The sequence below is a fragment of the Drosophila grimshawi genome, unplaced genomic scaffold, assembly GCF_018153295.1.
Source record: "Drosophila grimshawi isolate 15287-2541.00 unplaced genomic scaffold, ASM1815329v1 contig_80, whole genome shotgun sequence".
Lineage (NCBI taxonomy): Eukaryota > Metazoa > Arthropoda > Insecta > Diptera > Drosophilidae > Drosophila > Drosophila grimshawi.
Genome location: NW_025063639.1, coordinates 435,469 through 454,447, shown reverse-complemented (window position 1 = coordinate 454,447; position 18,979 = coordinate 435,469). Strand labels below are relative to the sequence as shown.

At 33.6% G+C, this 18,979-nt stretch overlaps 1 protein-coding gene across 1 annotated transcript; it reads right to left on the bottom strand.

The window, feature by feature from the left end:
• Window positions 1–4,348: 4,348 nt before the first annotated feature.
• LOC6570312 (ephrin type-B receptor 1-B) lies at window positions 4,349–18,002 on the bottom strand. The gene is made up of 14 exons (XM_043215828.1): window positions 17,927–18,002; window positions 15,278–15,610; window positions 15,123–15,202; window positions 12,226–12,406; window positions 11,670–12,155; window positions 10,722–11,606; window positions 10,463–10,639; window positions 7,898–7,915; window positions 7,137–7,265; window positions 6,986–7,081; window positions 6,525–6,895; window positions 4,989–5,135; window positions 4,585–4,914; window positions 4,349–4,516 (listed from the first exon to the last, which is right to left on the bottom strand). The coding sequence occupies exons 2-14, from the start codon at window positions 15,528–15,530 to the stop codon at window positions 4,349–4,351; spliced, it is 3,321 nt and encodes a 1,106-aa protein (XP_043071763.1). The 5' UTR covers window positions 15,531–15,610; window positions 17,927–18,002.
• Window positions 18,003–18,979: the final 977 nt, after the last annotated feature.

Sequence of the window (18,979 nt, the reverse complement as noted above, 5' to 3'; positions counted from 1 at the left end):
GGTGTGACCGTTTGCGACGATCACAAAAATACCCAGAAATGAAGACAGTGAACAACAAAAAGAGTAATGTAATGCAAAAAAATGTGCATTGAGTTAAAAAAAATGTTTAATGTAATACAAAAATGCACTTTAAATGTGGCAGCTAATGCTTAAGAATTCTACAGAAACGTATTTAATGTAACGAAATGTGAACTGTACATCGTTAGCTTTAGCAGACTGTTAAGAAAATGTTAATGATTGCTGCACATAAAATTGCCTCACGCACACTAACGAATTTTGCGTAAGCAGCATTAAAGAATAAAGAAATGAGTAGGCAATTTTTAAATTCGTCCCTCGATTGCAATGAGAGCAAAGCAGATATGAAAGCAAAGCGTGTGTATCTTAATTCTAAGCGCTTTTCATTTAATAAAATAAAAACAAAAACAAATAAATAAATTGAAGTCAAAATGTTTGGGTAAATTTAACAGATGGATTTAAAACAGCACACACACTGTTCGTCTTTGTGGCTTGTTTGAACAGCTGTTCGACTTTCTATTGTGACCGTCAAAATAATTTCATATATTTTCACGACAGCCGGTGAGAAAATAAACTGCAGTTAAAAAAATCTGGTGAAAAGCAAATTACGCCAATATAGACCGTAGAAAAATGTAGCTTCAGCTGCAATCACAGATGACAGAGTGTGATCTTGCTCTACAAATAATATAATACCAGACTCTACCATTTTGTTGGCTAAAATCTTTTGCTCTCAGCACACGCTCCTTAAACCACTAATTTAATATACTTTGTAAAAAAAAAGCTAATAAATTGAAAAAAATATTTAAGCTACGTTCATTTTTAACGGTTTTTATTAAATCAGTTTTAAAAATTCTTCATACTAGGCCTCAATTTTGTTTAGTGCCGAACACATTAGTATTTCCGGTATTTTTATTTTATTTAAGCCTAGATCGAAAGAAAGTTATCGATAAAGAAAAATTCCATTTAAGAGCTGTAGCTGTGGAGAAAACTCCACACGTCAGCGAACTGTTAGCCTATTTACATTTTATAAACAGCTGTTCCAGTTTCGCATCTGTGTGTCAAACAATGAAATCGATATATTTAGACGGTTGACGATAAAAAAAAAATGCTTAGCGCGGAGTGCGGTTACAGTGTTTTAATATAGAGTAATGATGTCAATCATTTTTATTTATTTTTTTCTTTACTTGAAAAACACCGAATGTGAAATGTTGGTAATGTTTAGGAAATTTTTGTTTGGCTCTTAGCCAGCTAAATATTCCTCTAATGGGATAAGTTTCATTTTCAAATATTTTTTCGAACTGAGAACTGGGCTTTAAGCGATATGGCAAAGAGTTTGTTTTTGACACAGAGCATCGCTTTTCTCAACTCAAGTGATATTTAAACACACTATAAGGGATTAAATTTTTTGTAATTAGGAAAAAGACGGTTAAGTTTGGACATATATGTATATATATGATATTGAAGTCTGAATCTCACGCAGCAAATAAATGTTTGATTTGATTTAAATTTGATTTAAATTTGATTTAAAATTTTATTTGTAATCTAAATTAAAATTGTTTTTACATTTTCTATTTCAATTATGTCAACTGACTTTAGTTGACATTAAATAAATAAATAAACTTTGTTAGAATACCATCTTCCCTAGCCAAACCTGCGACTTTTTGTTACCTTCTTAAATAATATTAATTTATTTCCATTTAGAAATCAGTTCATGCCAAAACTTCGCTCCATTTCCTATGCGGAAAATGATTTAATTTCAAAAGTTTGCAAGGTTAAAGTTTTTTTCGCCTCTTGATCAGCATCCATCATCACCACAACTTCTATAATGGTCAAATGCATTTTAGCACTAACAATACACAAAACAGATCAAAATTTAAACTCACAGAAGGGAAATCTAATCCAATATATTTAAAATCTACTACAATTCTTTTTTTGTAACGTCATTGTCTAGTGGAAGTCTTAACAGGACATCATTGTCTCGACATGCGAAATTGTTTGTTCGAACAGCCGTCTGCGCATTGTGACATGATCCAGTTGAAACCTATCTTCGTATGTCTGCATAAATGTGTGAATTTTGTATGTCGGGACAATTATACCCTGTTTCAGATTTGTACCATACATTTTGCGGGTTGAGATTACAAAATTGTTCAACAGTTAAGCCACCCCACTTTGCGAAAGGTTACATATCAGGACCAAAACCCAAAAAATTGAAAATCGAGGGCCAGCTCGCACACAAAAAGGCATGGATAGAGTGTTGCTGCTATTTTCGCACTCATTCTTTGCGATCCGGTAGTAATATAGCTGCTTTTTCGCACACATTCGTAACCCATCAGACCTATTAGAAAAAGTGCGCACGCAGGCTGGGTTTTTCATACATTGTCTGCTTAGTGATTTTAGTCAATAACGCAGATAGGTTCCTAAAGTTTATTAGGTTCCTATTACCTCAGAAGAACAGAGGCAAGTTAGATAAAGTTAGCCCAAAAACTAAGGGAGTAGTTCGCATGGAAGCAGACAGAAATGTTAAAATACACACGTTACACACTTCATCACAAAATAATTATTCCTCCGCAAGAGTATAAGTATAAATTGGTCAATACAAAATATTTTTCAAATAATCAAATTAAACTTCAAATATTCAAAATCCGCGATCGCATACACCCAATTAACGTTATAGATTATAATGTTTCTTAAAACAATTCATATTATATTATGATATAATTTAATATTTTATATCATTTAATACAATGCGATTATTATAAAATAATTTGAATATATATTCCCCTTACACTTCCAACCCCACAGCATGTGGAGTTTCTGTTTTATTTTTAAACTATATCTCAATCGAATTAAAGATAATGTTTAGCTTTTTGTTTATTGAATTTCCGTTCATTTAAGTTTCTGCGAACAATACAAAATGAATGGCGCTACAAATAAATGTATGGGTATGCAATGTATAAATAATACTTGTTAAAGTCCAAATCTCAATATATAATCAACCTACAATAAATGCAATGATTTTGCTATTAAGTATACTCCCTAAATATATATATATATTTGTATATATATACTAATGTATATAGATTATAGGGTAATTTTCCATTCAGGGACTAACAGATATTAATCAAAATTAATTATGTACTCACGTTTGAGTTGTATAATGAAACACTTGTAGTAAGGTATAAAATATGTTTAAAACTACATGTGTTTTTATATGAAGCACATATATATATATATAGAGATATACATATATATATATATATATATACATATATATATATATATATACATATATATATATATATATGTGTGTGTATATGCGCGTATTTACACAAATGTTTAAATATAAGCGAATTCAATCGAATTTCAGCCTCAAAAGTTAGAAGGCATATGTATATGTATGTGTATTTGTATTTACATAACACATATTTGTTTTCTTTTGTTTTGTTATAAAACGTTTATTTGTTTAACTTGTATTTTATAGTTAATATTTCTACTTCACTTTTTAAATTTTGTATTTTGTATGGACGCTGTATTTATCATTTATGTATATATGACCATATGCATAAAGATATAGATATTCCTATGCATACATTTAGCATACATATACATATACATATACATATTCAGGTAGAGAATGGAAATCCACGTCTATGACGAGAGAATATTATGTATTATTTGTGACGAATAAAAGCAATGCCTTTAGTCAATCAATATGGTTCTTACTTTAATAAGAGCATACAGTGCTTTATTGTTGGTAACAATATGTTCATCCAATAAAATATTTAGATTTTAGTCCGGTTTATACAGTATTCGTATGTTTGATATCTTAAAATGCATATAAGAAACGATATTCTAACTTCTTGAAATAAAAAATAAAAGTAAACATAAATTGCGTAATCAGGGGCCTGTATCTGTAGATTAGTGTGTGTGTACCTATATAGAAACTTACAGCTAATAAACTACAAAATTGTACTTAATCAATATTGTTATTATAAGTATATTGTGTATTGCTCGTTCTGTTTTGTATTTCACATAACTTGAATGTTGTTTATGTCTTACAGCGTTTGTGCTACACTTGTTTTACACAGTTTTGCAAAAATCATGAAAATAACGGATTCGAAAATGCAAACACAAATTCATGAATTCAATTTTTTCACAAAACTTAATGTGAAATGTGTACTGTTTAATTTAGCACGAAAACAATGAAATGGTGGTGGGGTGCTTATCAGTTCAGATTGAGTTTTGATTTTAACTTTGAAAAACAAAAATAAATCATGAGTGTCATAGCATGAGCGCATATATATTTATATATATATATATATATATATCTATTTTATATATATATATTTATATATATATTGAATGTATGTATGTACATCTTAAAGAATACGCTGTCTATATTATTGTATCCAGCTGCCGAGCTTGGTGTAAAATCTTCTTCTGATGCCCTACTAAAGTTATACCCATATCGGATAGCTGTTGAGCTGTTTAACCTTGAGATCTATGGATAGAAATATAAAATAGTTATAGAGGAACATGAAAGTATACATATATAAGTTACACACATACCTGTTGAGCGCTCACTAAATTAGCCTCTCTAAAGTGTTGACTGTATCTTGACATTTTAATGTTTTCAAGCCATAAATCAGTACTTATAAAAATGTTATGACCACGCTGTGAATCAAGAATATGAGTACTATCATTTTCCGGTGAATTTCGCGTCGTTAGCAGAGATTGTGGTTGTCTGGCCAAATTATCGAGGGTCGACACAATACTGGAAAATGTTGGCCGATGCGTCCGCTGCTTTTGCCAGCAATCCAACATCAACTGATACAGAGCTTCTGGACAATCCATCGGTGCAGGTAGGCGGTAGCCCTTCTCAATGCTCTTTATTACATCCTACGTAGATCATATCAATTAGTCTGCATATTTTTGTTTTGCTCTTAGATACACGGATGGAGATATATACACACCTGATTTGACCAGTTCCAATAGGGACGCTCCCCATACGACATGACCTCCCATAAAACAACTCCATAAGACCAAACATCCGATGCGGAAGTAAATTTACGAAAAGCTATTGCTTCCGGAGCAGTCCAACGAACTGGAATTTTACCACCCTGCGAAAGGAGACAAATATAACAAAAGTAAACCAAGAAAAATGAAAAACAACAAATTTTCCTTAAATATATATTAAATGAAGCATAATTTTGCATTCGGACTTACGTCCGTCTATGTAATACTTTGCAACCTGTATAAGACCAGCTTAAAACAGATGAAAAACAATCTTATTGTGGGGCTCGACCCTAGAAGGGTATTTAAAAAACGAATTCATAACATCAGATTAGGTGCGCTTATAACTGTAACTTATGTAACTTATAGCTGTAACAGAAACTTATTCTTTTGACTTTTGGAAAAAAGGATATATTCAACAGGGACTGGGGACAACCATGAAGTATCTAGTAAGACCCAATAATATCAGATCAATATATTTATATAGTGGCAACGATCTTTCCATGCTTTGGCTTTCGAGTCCTGATTTTTTTAAAATAAATATGTATTGTTACAACTTATTTAAATATGAAATAAAGTCATAAAATTAAATTAAGTTAAAAATAAAATAAAATATAGATATAACTTAACATTAGTGCCAAAAACGAACAGGAATGGGAAGGAAACTCTTCGACCAAGTAGAAGATTTATTCGCCAAATATTTTTACCATTAAGAGGAGAGTTCCCTTGAGTGCATACATATGCACTTCATATGGATGAAGAAAAACGGAAGGGCAAAAAGTTCATGGTATATCGAAGATTGTGGGAATAGAAATATCCAGTGGACTCGGGAGGAAGATTATATGTGATAATATTTAAATACAATAATAATAATAATATGGTAAGTGTAATTATGCGATCGACACTTCGTGTGTGTCCATTTCGACAATCATCCAATAGTGCAAGATACTAGAAAATGGATAGCAGATTTGTTTAGCACAACCATCAAAATGAAAACGAAGTTTTTGCGACTCAAATGAAAATAAATTATAAGTACTGCTACATAAAAAAGATTTTCAATAGAATAAATAGGCTGAAGCTCTAATATTGAAAACTCGTTGATTGGTGGAAAAACGTTGTATTAATTCTGATTAGACTGAATTCGTAACTAGTGCATATTTGATTCGGATTGTGTGCATTTTTGAACATGTTTGTAAATTATTTGAAATTTGAAGTTCAGCGTGTATAAAGTCGTGTTTTCAGGTCGCTCAAGAAATTGCAATATATTTAAAAACAAAAATATGTACTGAAAGCCAAAAAATTTAGCAATTAATTTTCTGGTCACTACGCTCTGTAAAATACACTTTTTCTTGGCACTTAAAATAATATTTCTTTCATAATTAACTTTTACATTTCGATTCACTTGCCGCATTCATGTGGTAATGGTTTTTTTTAAAAGTATTTTTTCATTATTGAGAACTTTTTTTTATCTGAATATGTCAATAACATATTCTTACCCGTGTCGTGTATGCGTCGCTAGCGTTTTCGATTTCGCGAGACAGACCAAAGTCGGCGATTTTGCAGATTAGCTGGGCATTAACGAGCACATTACGTGCTGCCAAATCACGATGGACGTAATTCATGTCACTCAGATATGACATTCCGCTGGCGATGCCACGTAGCATTACGATCAGCTGAAGTGTTTGAAACTTGCCATCATTAACGCGCAAGAAGGTATCCAGACTGCCATTTTCCATGTACTCGGTTATAATCATGACGGGGTTGGAGCGCGTAACCACACCCTGAAGGTATATAACGTTCGGATGGTCAAACTGTCCCATTATTGAGGCCTCAGTCAGAAAGTCGCAACGTGCCTTTTCCGAAGAACCTACGTTAAGATAAGAGATAAAAAAATATACACTTTTTTATATCTGTAGAAAGTTGAGAAACCATAATAATGTCTTTTATAAAAATGTACCTGGTTTTAATGTTTTAATTGCCACATCAATGTCCTGAACAAAGTTTGGCGGAATTTTGAGACGACCTCGACACACATCACCGAATTCTCCGCCACCTAACAAAATGCTCTTGAATAAAAGTGTTTTGAAGAATATAGCGATATTAATTACCAATAATGGCCTCAATTGTGATGTAATTTGCATCAATTTCACGGGCGAATTCCCTAATTGCTTGATTTGGATCTTCATAGGTATGAGGATCAACGTAGCTTCGGCTATTACCAAATAGGGGCGTCGTCACTGAAAAGCATATACAGTCAACGTAAACATTAAGTAAATTACATCGACTTGCAGTTGATGTATATGATGTAAATGAAAGCGGCGTTCTTTAATAATAATGAATGATAGGTTCATATGGATGGGCAGTTTAAAATGTTGCTTTAGAAGCCTTAACGGTGTATTTGTAAGCATTCAGAATAGGTTTGTTTACTTCAATAAAAGACTCACACCATAATAACCAAAAATTCAGAAAACATAAACAAATTATATACCATTTGAATGCAGAGTCTTGACAATTGGAGTTGTATCCATGGCATTTACTAAAAGTAAAGATAAAAACACATTGATCACAAGTTTAACAAAAATATATATTTAAATAAGAAATAAGCTAAAACTGAAATGTCGGAAATGCCGTCCACAAAAATTACTCTAACTCCAAAAGAGCGAATTTTGTCTATATTCTGTCAATCTAAATACATAAATAAATGATTCCACTTGATTAGAGCGCGTATAAAATTATGAATGAATATAATTTAAGTAAAATAGAGTATTGATGTACCAAGAATTGTATGTACAAGCATACATGTATATGTACAATCTATAGCTATATATGATATTAGTACTTTGAAGAATTAAAGGTTAAAAGAACTTACTATATGTCACAACCAGTCCTTAAAAAGAGATCGGTATCGGTATAATAATGGGTAGGGATATAAACAAATAGCAAGTGATTATTGCGAATATAGGTTCGTAGTAAATTACTTAAAAACACACACACACACACAGTTCTTAATACTATATTCAGCTTTAACTATAAACAAATGTCTTTTAAGGATATCGAAAGCAAGTGTTATTAAATACGTAGACTACAAATACTCCTCTTTTAAATTCACATTTGAAAAGAACTTCTGCGTTAATAACGACCCAGTAATTCTAGGGGAAAAATTTAACCTTGCTGGCCCCGCTGTGGGCGTGACAAGTCGCTGCCACGCCTGCGCCCATTTTCGCCAAAGCCGATATTTCAGAAAGTATAAATCGATCGCATATAACCTCCTTCAAAGATCGGCATATACATTTTCAGACCACGCCCACACCAGCCGTTCCCAGGAACTTCGGCCTTACAAAGCTGAAATGCGCATATCTTCCACAATTTGTGAGCCAAAGTCACCAAGTGTATGTTACTGGTACCCACGCCCACTCCGCCTCGCCAAACCGATATACCTGTTAATGTAAATCAATAAAACCATATATCTCACATAATTTGAAAGTTAGAGTCAGCAAAGAGTCGCTAGTGACACCCTTCAAAAATCCAGGAACAGAGTTGTCACCAAACCCGCAAAAACGATGAAAACCGAAATCTCCCGCAATCTCCCGCAATTTAAGAGCTACAGTTACCAAACTTGGAAGGAAGATTACTAGGAACCTTCTTTAATAATTTTTTCAGCCACTCTCACTCCCGCCCTCAAAATTTCCAGAATCCTATATCTCCGTAATTTAAGAGCTACGGTTACCAAACTTTGAAGGAACGGTACTGGCTTATATCTACCGCAATTTTAAATGCAAACTTGGAAAATATTTCTTGGCTGAACCCACCCGTTTTTTTGCTACCTGGTATCCAATGGTATTACGTATGGTATTAAAGTATTTCGCACTCGCCCGGATGCAACGTGTCTCTGGTTTTTGCTTGTGTTGTGTCTTAATAACCGTATTTTGTATGTGCGCTTCACCGTCCGACATTGTCTCCGTTTGTCTGTCCAGGCTGGCAATATATTTATATTTATATTTTGGAGCCTTTTTCATATATTTAATGTGCTCAATAGGTTCGGTGTCCTTAGACCAAATATGACGAGTACATTGGGGGAACATAAATATCTTCAGATGAAGCCCTAGCTTTAGGCCACTTGAACTAAAGTATTCGCTTAAAATATTTTTATAGATGCACTTTTACAATTTCTGATCAGAAAACATCATTCGTCCAGCTCCAGCTACAGCTGTATACTTCATAAGAAGTAATTATCCGCCGCCCTGCTTCCCAGTGAGAATTACGGCTTCTCGCCCAGCTATATACTCAGAATTATTTTTGAATATTAATGACGAGTCTAAATAATTTGGACTCGTTTTATTTTTTCCACAATATACATATTTTTAAATGCCACACCCACCTAAGTTCTCGAAATCTCGAAAATCTCTGTGCCTGAAAGTATAAATTGACGAAACCTATACAAACCTCTTCAAAAACTATGAAAACACATTCTTACAGCTAAAATTTAAATATTATTTTAATTACGGTTAGGGGTGAAGTTAGCATGATTTTCCGTTTGGAGAACACTTATACTTTGCAATCTGGACACGATCTGGAAAATATCTAGCAACACCTTGTCACTACAATTTTAATAGCAACCTGCTTTGCTATTCGTTGTCAGACATTTTGGTGTAAGTGCTAAACAAAGAATGCAGTTATAAAATGGAAACAACACAAGTTGGGTGATTATGTTCCTTATGTATACAAATTGTAGCTGAAAATTAATGTTGTTGTCTGAGCTTATGTGAAAATACTATAACGAATTTTGAGTGACTGTCAGACACTGCCTAAAAACACATATTCCCCAATGAAATATAAAAACAAGATTTACTCTTAGCCGAACTGCTGTTATTTTTTGTTATCACCAACGTATAAAAGCCCTTTAATTCGTAAAGAATTTCTAAGTTTCTTAATCGATCGATAAAGTCTAGTTTATCGACTACATTTTTATTTTTTTCATTAAATAAAACTTTAGGGCAATGTAATCCGATATTTGTCACAAATATAGCTGATATACCTGCTTCAATCCAACCCACTATTTATTCGTAAATCAAGCAAGAATTATATATGAAATGATATTAAAGGTAAATAAATTACCTTTCCAAACAATATAAAAGCATAAATAAAAGAAAAATGCTCTAGTCGAGAAGCTTTTTCATATATAGGGAAATACAACCTAATAGCAATCGGTATTTATTAGAAGCTAAAATATAATCCTGAACATACCGTCGCGACCGACTGCTTTTGGGAAAGTTAAGATAAGTGAAAGAGAACTCATTTTTTTGTAAACTATCAGGTCATTTTTCCCAACTTTTTTCGATCAAGCAGTTATTTTGAAATAAGATTTGTCTGCAAGTTGATCCACATCATAAAGTCACTTTTATGCGTACATAAGTAAAATAAAGTTTATACGTACCTTCATTGCTTGCGTAATCCATTGGCAAGGGAAGATGGTTAGTGGACTTTTTATCGAGCTCGTCTTGATGTTTGGATCTCATAAAATAGACAGTCGCAACGATAAAGATGACCAGAAAGAACACGCCCGTCACAATGGCTCCAGCAATAAATCTTATTTGAATGGAATCGTCATAGACTATCATCAAAAATAATGAAATCAAATCAAGTTAGAGATTTTTGTTTAGGAACATTTCATTTACGATTGGTGAAAATAATACCTGAGCCAACGGATTGATGAGTCTGAGCATAGACCATATTGCTGTAGGTGCCAAATCCATTGATAGTTTTACAGCGCACTTGAAACCCGTATTCAGTATTCTCCAACAGATTGGTGAGGTGAATTTTAGTCTCCTTTGTGTTCAATGCCGTTTTATTGATCGTGTCCAATTCGGATTTGGGAAACCAACGAACTTCATACAACTCGATGGGCGTTTCACTCTGAACAGGCTTATCCCAAACAAGATCGGCGTCATTGTTGGTTATGGCCACAACACGCAAATTGAACACCGTCGAGAGCATAACGGACTCCGTGGTGAATACAATTTCAGCATGTTTCGTTTTAATTTCGCTAAGATCCACCTGTTGACTATTGCCACTCAAAAAACTAGAAGCATTCACAAATGGACTCTCACTATTCGTATATGTTTCGTTAGCATAGGGCTCGATCAAAGACGAGATGCCATTTGTCGCATGAATTTGTACTGTATACGTGGTCACCGGATCCAGATTGGTGAGTGTTATTTTCGTTTCATTGAACGTGTCTGTCGATGGATTAAGCATAACATTCGAGCTGCACATGATACAACGCACTTTATAGACAATATCAGTACGGTATTTCTCAACTGTATTTGCCAGATATAAATCATCTTTGACTGGAGCACTCCATGATATTATTGCGCTTGTTTGATCGACAAATAATAGGGTGAGATTCATGGGTGCTCCAGGCGGTTTATAGCAGGGCATATGTCTGCCGTCCGCAGGATGTCGATAGAAGCCTGGCACGCACTTGCACAACGGCGAACCCGTTTTAGAGCTATTCGAATTGGGTGGACATGGCACACACTTACGCACCTCAGACGATCTAAACGTGCCTACAGGACACTCTGAAATGAACGTGGGTAACGTTTAATTCGAGTCTACAGAAATGTGTCATGAAAGTCACTCACCTTTACACGTGTTATTCGCATCATTTGCCTCAAAGCCGACCCTGCAACGACAGCCTCCCGTCAAAATTGTCCATTTGCCATCGCCCTTGCACAAGTAGGTGGGTGGCTCATAGGGTTCGGCGTTCTCGACACATGTACCATTTTGTTTCTCAATTATTGTGATCTCGCGGCCGGTGGGCGTCTCATTGAAATGGGCAAAGTTCTCCGTGACCGCCGGACATGTGATGTAGTAGACTTTTACCGCAAGAACACTTATGCAAGCGCCCTGATCCCGGAAAGCGAAATAGACACCCTTCTTGTTAACAGCTATGCTCTTCACTTCGGTATTTATATCCACATCGGAATTTTGATTAAAGCGCCCTTCACCAGCGGCAATTCGAGCGATCAGTTTGTAACTATCTGTCTGCCATGGCGGCGGCTCTCGAGTCGCCGCATCGAATTCATAAAACAATAAGCTAAACGTTTCCTTACAGGACAAGGCATTTCCTAAAAATTAATTGCAGTTTTTTTTTAAGTCTTACTTCCCTTCGTGCGAAATATGTCATAAGTTTTATACCTGGAAACAATGAACAGTCCCGAATTGTAAATTGTATTTCTATATAAAGACGGTTAGCAGGTCCACGGTCAATGAATGGGGACCAGAGCCAGTTGTTAACATTGTGATAGGCAACATCGCAAACCACATAACTACGCCAATTAATGCCCTTTACAAAATCTGTAAATGATTCCTCTACCCACTGAATTAAGTGGATATCATGAAAAATATATGAGTATTATTATATTGAGTTATTAGAACTTTTATATATATGATACATGTTTTAAGCAACAAAAAAAAATTAAGTTTAAGTTGAGGTTTAGTCTTATTAACACTTAACCTACCGATGCTCCATGTATTCCTATTCCTACCAAAGCGGATCAAATGACCCGTCTTTAAAAAGCATAAAAAGAAAAAAATTAAATATTCTGCAATTGAATCTCAAATTTAGAAAACAATTAAATAATATGCTAACTTTATTCACGTTCGCCGCATATTTTCAAATTGTTGGGTTCTCGAAGGTACATTTTCCACACACATATTTATTGCATTTGAAACAGATTTTCGTAGTTTTTTTTTAACCATATTGTCCATAATCAGATATTATAGCAAATTTGTCTGTTTGTAAACGCTGGCTTCGTTGACTTTGTCTGATATGTGCTACGTGCATATAGATGCAATAAATGCTTTTAGTTTTGCAGGAGTAAGATTCCATTGAGTTCCCAGGCTTCTTCTATACATTTTCTTGTCTGCTCCATTACACGATTGTATATAATCAAAGAAAATGCAGTTCTTATTTTGCCCTAATAAAATTTCGCCATAATATTTCGCTTGGCTTATGCTGTCGTTGTGGGTCCATCCCTAAGAATATTATAAATTGGAGATCGTCCAGGTATTGAACCTTGTTCAATTTCTTGAAAAATTGTACCATCAGTACACCGGTCTTTCACATCACTTTCACTTTCTGAACTCGATAACAGTCTTCCTCTCTTTTGTCCTCTTCGTACATTCAAAATATTCTCGACTTCACTTTCGTTACCTGAGGACTCACATTCGTTTGTAGTATGAAATTAATCACTATATTCTTCTATGGTATCCACTTCACTTTCAGATAGTTCCTGTTCACTAAATTCCTCTTCTTCATATATTATTTATAATTTTCAATGATTTCAAATATCTTGAATGACATTTTTGGGATAAGAATTATTAGTAAGATGATGAAATAAAAATTCTTGATTCACAAAATAGCACTATTACTTGAAATTCTTACTGTAATACTCGCTGGAGTCGACTGAAATTGGCTATTCATCCGTCAGCCAACAACAAATATAACACAATGCAAAATACGAGGTGTGTTCAAAAAGTATCGCGAATTTTGTGTTTTTTCAGATATTATTTATTTATTCATGAATATCTATTTTGTCCCCTTCAAAGTAATCCCCATGAGATATTATACACTTGTGCCAACGGTTTTTCCAATCTTCGAAGCACTTCAAAAAATCATTTTTTATCTTGTCCAGCTCCTCCTAACGTCGTTCTTTCATGGGCCTCTTCAGTTTAGGGAACAAGAAAAAGTCACAGGGGGCCAGATCTGGGGAATACGGTGGCTGCGGCATCATTAGTGTGTTGTTTTTGGCCAAAAAGTCGCGCACAAGCAACGATGTGTGAGCAGGGGCGTTATCGTGGTGCAAAAGCCAATTTTTGTTCTTCCACAAATCCGGGCGTTTCTGGCGGATTGCTTCGCGCAAATTGCGCATAACTTGCAGGTAATATTCCTTATTGACCGTTCTACCCTGTGGCAAGAACTCATGATGCACCACGCCCCTGCAATCGAAGAAAACTGTCAGCAAAACTTTCACATTCGACCGAACTTGGCGCGCTTTTTTCGGTCTTGGTTCGTGCGGCAGCTTCCATTGAGATGATTGAGCTTTGGTTTCCACGTCGTAACCATAAACCCACGATTCGTCACCAGTTATGACCCTCTGGAGCAAATTTGGGTCGTCGCGGACAGAGTCCAACATCTCATTAGCAATGTTCATGCGATGCTGTTTTTGGTAGCAATTGAGCAATTTTGGTACGAATTTCGCGGCGACCCGTCTCATGCCCAAATCATTGATAAAAATCGAATGGCATGAGCCAATCGATATGTCTAGCTCCTCAGCAACTTCTCTAACGGTGATTCGACGATTGGCCAATACCATTTTCTCCACTCCATTAATTTTTTCGTCTGTTGTTGAAGTGCTCGGGCGTCCGGCACGCTCTTCGTCGTTCACATCTTCTCGGCCTTCTGAGAACATTTTGTACCACCGATAAACGTTGCTTCGGTCCAAGGTAGCTTCTCCGTATGCCACAATCAACATTCGGAATGCATCCGCGCACCTAATTTCGTTTTTCACACAAAATTTGATACAGGTTCTTTGATCCATTTTTTTGAATAGGTAAAAATCGAAGACGATCCAAAACACGTGCAAGCAAAGCAGCTGTCAACAATTAAGTGAACATTCAAAATGGCCGAGCTTGTCGGCATAAGTGAGAGACATGAGTACCAACATAACGCTACAAAAAAATCGAAATTCGAATATACGTAACCCGCGAAAATTCAAAATTCGCGATACTTTTTGAACACACCTCGTATATCAACATATCAATCACACGAAATACATATCAAGATACAGAATCTTTGCATGGGTCAAATGACCGCTTGCGGTAGTTAGGGCAGATTACATGTTTTTCTCGGTAAAAAAAATTAACAAGAGAGGAGTAAATTTTGAAAAATACATTCGATTTTTTTTTAAATTATACTCATAAAGGCAAATGGCGATGAGATAATGCTGTTTTCAAGAATCCTTTATATACTTTTAAATAGATATATATATATATATACATATATTATATTATATATTACATCATACACTTACGCCTGGAGTTTGAGCCTGGGGTCCATAAGGATACCTCGTCCATTCTAGTGTAGCTTCCCTCGTTGTGTCCAGCAAAACAACTATAAATTCAGATTGTAACAAAATAATTGACATAATGCAATTAGGCAGATCGGTGCTATTTGGTATCTGCTTACCTTGATCAGCGTTTACAGTTCGTAAAATATACGCGATGGCAATTAGCAATATTAATTGAATAATTTTCAATTTACTTAGTTGTGTAGTGTCAACGCATCGGAGGGTATAACACTGCATCGGCATCTGATACTTAACTATTGGCACAGGTAATTGTGTGGAAGCCAGTTTATTTTTTGTGGAGCAAGTTGCATCATCATCATGTCGACTCTTTTTCCTTTTGAGAAATCCGAATCGCCAAAGCGTTGATTGCATTTCGCTTTTATGAAATGTAATCTCGATCGTCTTGGAATATTTGATTTAAATCATGCGACATACACAATGTGTTGGCTGAACTGTTGATCGGAACAAGATAATACATAATATATCAATACAATTCAAATACTACAAACATGAAATTCTACTCGAAAGAATACAGACTTAATAATAATAATAACTCCTCTAAGAATTCGATATAAATCACTTTAGCGATCGCCGTGTTTGGTTTCGACCTATTGTGTGATCCAGCATTATAAACATAAATCTATAACTTTTATGAAATCATTTACAGTTGCTGTCAAAATAACTGCAAATACCCATTATTTTCATAACTCCGTTCAAAACGCCTTCGATTTCTTGGACCATTTTACTCTGCGGTAAATCTCCTCTCAGCCCTTTTTTGTACTTTACGCCTTTTGTTTATCTTCTGTTTTGGACTCTTTAGTCAAAATAATATTAGTGCAGTTCAAAATAGTCAAAATATTTAAAAGTGAACAAGTATATTAAGTGTTTTGTGTAAATTAATTCAATAATAACTCACAAAAATATGGATCATTTTTTATATAGATCGTGGCCAACATAGCACTGCTGAATTTCGTAACCTCTTAAAAATCAAACAAAAAATTCTGTTAAACAACAAATGGTTTGTTTCTCATCGGCGAATAGTTTAAAATACTATTAAAGTCTAAACTTCCCTGAAAATCAGTAATATTAACCAAAATACCATGTTTTGGGAACCATTCTAAAATGATACTACCGTTACAATGTGGCATCGAATACTGAGACAGTTTATAATAAAGAGAGATACTAAGCAAATAGGTATTGCTAGCTTATAAAATGTTTCACTTCTGAGCTATATTTGAAATATTTTTCTTAATATTTTTCTTAACATTTTTCAAAACTACTATTATTTTCAACGCAGTGGTATATAAAATAAAAAATTTATTTCAAACTATACGTGAAGTGCCAAGATGCTTAATCTAACAATGATAACATAAGACCTTGGGATGAGCATAATTGTAGATAGTTTTATGATTATAGAAATTTCAATAAACCATCCAAAGCATTTCGACAGCAGTCTATGATCGAATTATCGACCAATTCCTGACTTCATATAGTATGTCTCCAGTTTCTAGTTTGTCCTTTTGTTTTTCCCGAAGACATGTAACAAACGTCAAATATTAAAAATATTTGTAATCTATTTAATTTAAATTTATTAGTATGTTTGATTTTTAATTCATTTAATTTATTTATAATTTTTGTATTCGTTTGCGTCGAATAAAATTAAATAACAAAATAAATATGAAATATTCGCTGAACTTTCATTGCTCGCACTAAAAATAAAAAGTTCTCTCCAACTGGAAGGTATGTGTGATCGCTCGGTTTTAATCAATTAATATTACATTTTATTTTTTATTTAATTTAACTTTTTATATTTTTATATGTCGACTGACTTTAGTTGACTTTAAATAAATATAAAGTAAATTCTGAATGTTCGTATACAGAAATATAGCGAAATCTTATACATTCTTATTTTCTAAAAATTAAATTGAATTTTCAGTCTTATTTTTAATTTAATTTTGTGTCGAGTGACATTAGTTGACATTGAAAGTAAATAAATTAATAAGAAAAATTCGCTGAATTTTTGTATACGATAATCTTATAAATATTTCTTATTTGTTAATTTAAATTGAATATTAAATTTGATTTTTAATTTAACAAATTTGTCCTTTTTTTTATTTATTTTTGTGTCGACTGATATTAAATAAAAAAAAAGAAACATTTGCTTCGTGTTAAGTAGTCAATCAGATAGCAAAGGAAATTAATTATGGTTGATTTTTGCAGCTCTTTTATATACATATTCAGCCAGTTAAGATTATAATATCTCGTAATTTTAATAAGCTCCCAATAAAACGTCTTAATTTCTGGTGTAATATATTATATGAGACAGACGCAAAACATATCCGACACTGTATACTTGTTTTATATATTTAACTATTTATTGAGCGTTACTTCTGTTTATTATTGAAATCGGACAATTGAATTTTTTTTGTTTACCTTAAGTTTTCAAATTAGTTTCAATGTCAAGGCATAATAAATCATAAGTTTTGCTTAAATTATTAATTTTTGTTATTGTTATTTATTTTTTATTTTATTTATATTATTTTTAGGTGAGCACAAAAATCGTAAATTTAAGTGTATTTGACACAACATATGCATACACATAAGCATACACATATGCATACACATACACACACACACACACACACACACACACACACACACACAATAAATGTACGTATTTATGTGTCTGCCTGTCGCTCTTGCAGCGAAATTGAGATTTATAAAGAATTATTCAAGAGTTACATTTTATGAATAAAAGCCGCACTTACAACGATCAGAAATTGAAAATGGTGGATTGAAACACTTGAAAAATTAACACGCCGCACTCAGATATCAGATATAGACCTACATATATACATACATATTTATAAGTAAATAAATACACACACATACATGTGCATTTACAAATACACACAGTCACTTTTCAGTCGTCCACAAGCGAATTGCACATTTATTGAAAATCAAACGCAATTTCAATTCAAAATCACATGTTATTCAATTTTCACATAAAATAGCAAATTTTTGCAGCTGCATTTGGTCACTTTTTGTTTTTGATAAACGATACAAAAAGTATATGTATACATTCCACAGAAAAGCGACAGTGCTACCATACTTTATACTTCTCAACAATTTTGAGTAGTTCACTCTGCCGAATTCTTTCCAACACTGGTAAAATGCATCACTGAACCACTTTGTCAGTGCTGGCATTCCAGCAACATAAAAGCAAAATCTATCACTTTAAGTAACGAAAACTGTAAAGTACCGAATCCCTTTAAAATTTTGAACTATCGACACTCTCAGTGCTGGCATTGATTATACAAAAGAACCACCAGCAAAAACAGCCAAATCTAGTTCAAATATTAATTAAGTACACTGTAATAGTGAACTATCGATGCTATCGGTGTTGGTATATTACACAACAGAACCACTAGGAAAAAAACCAAATATATAAATAAATATTTAATACTCAATACTAACGTAATTGTGACTTAAAATGTTAAAAACCGTTTTTGTTTTCTTTTAATACGTGAGCTTATATTTGCTATTTTTGCAGAATCGCTGTTGAAGGTGTATTTTAATTATTTAATTTTTTTTGCAAGATCTTTTAGTATGCAAAAGCATATCCGAGCCGACGTAAAATTTATATATTCTTGATCAGAATCAATAGCTATGTAGATCTAGCCATAAATAGAATTTTAGAATTATAATTTCGTTGGCGCTTTATTGGTGATGATAATTTTGAAATTGATAGGACATCGATAGCAATCGATAAAATATACTAACTTTTTGCAAAAATAGAGAAACTTGTCTATATAAGACTA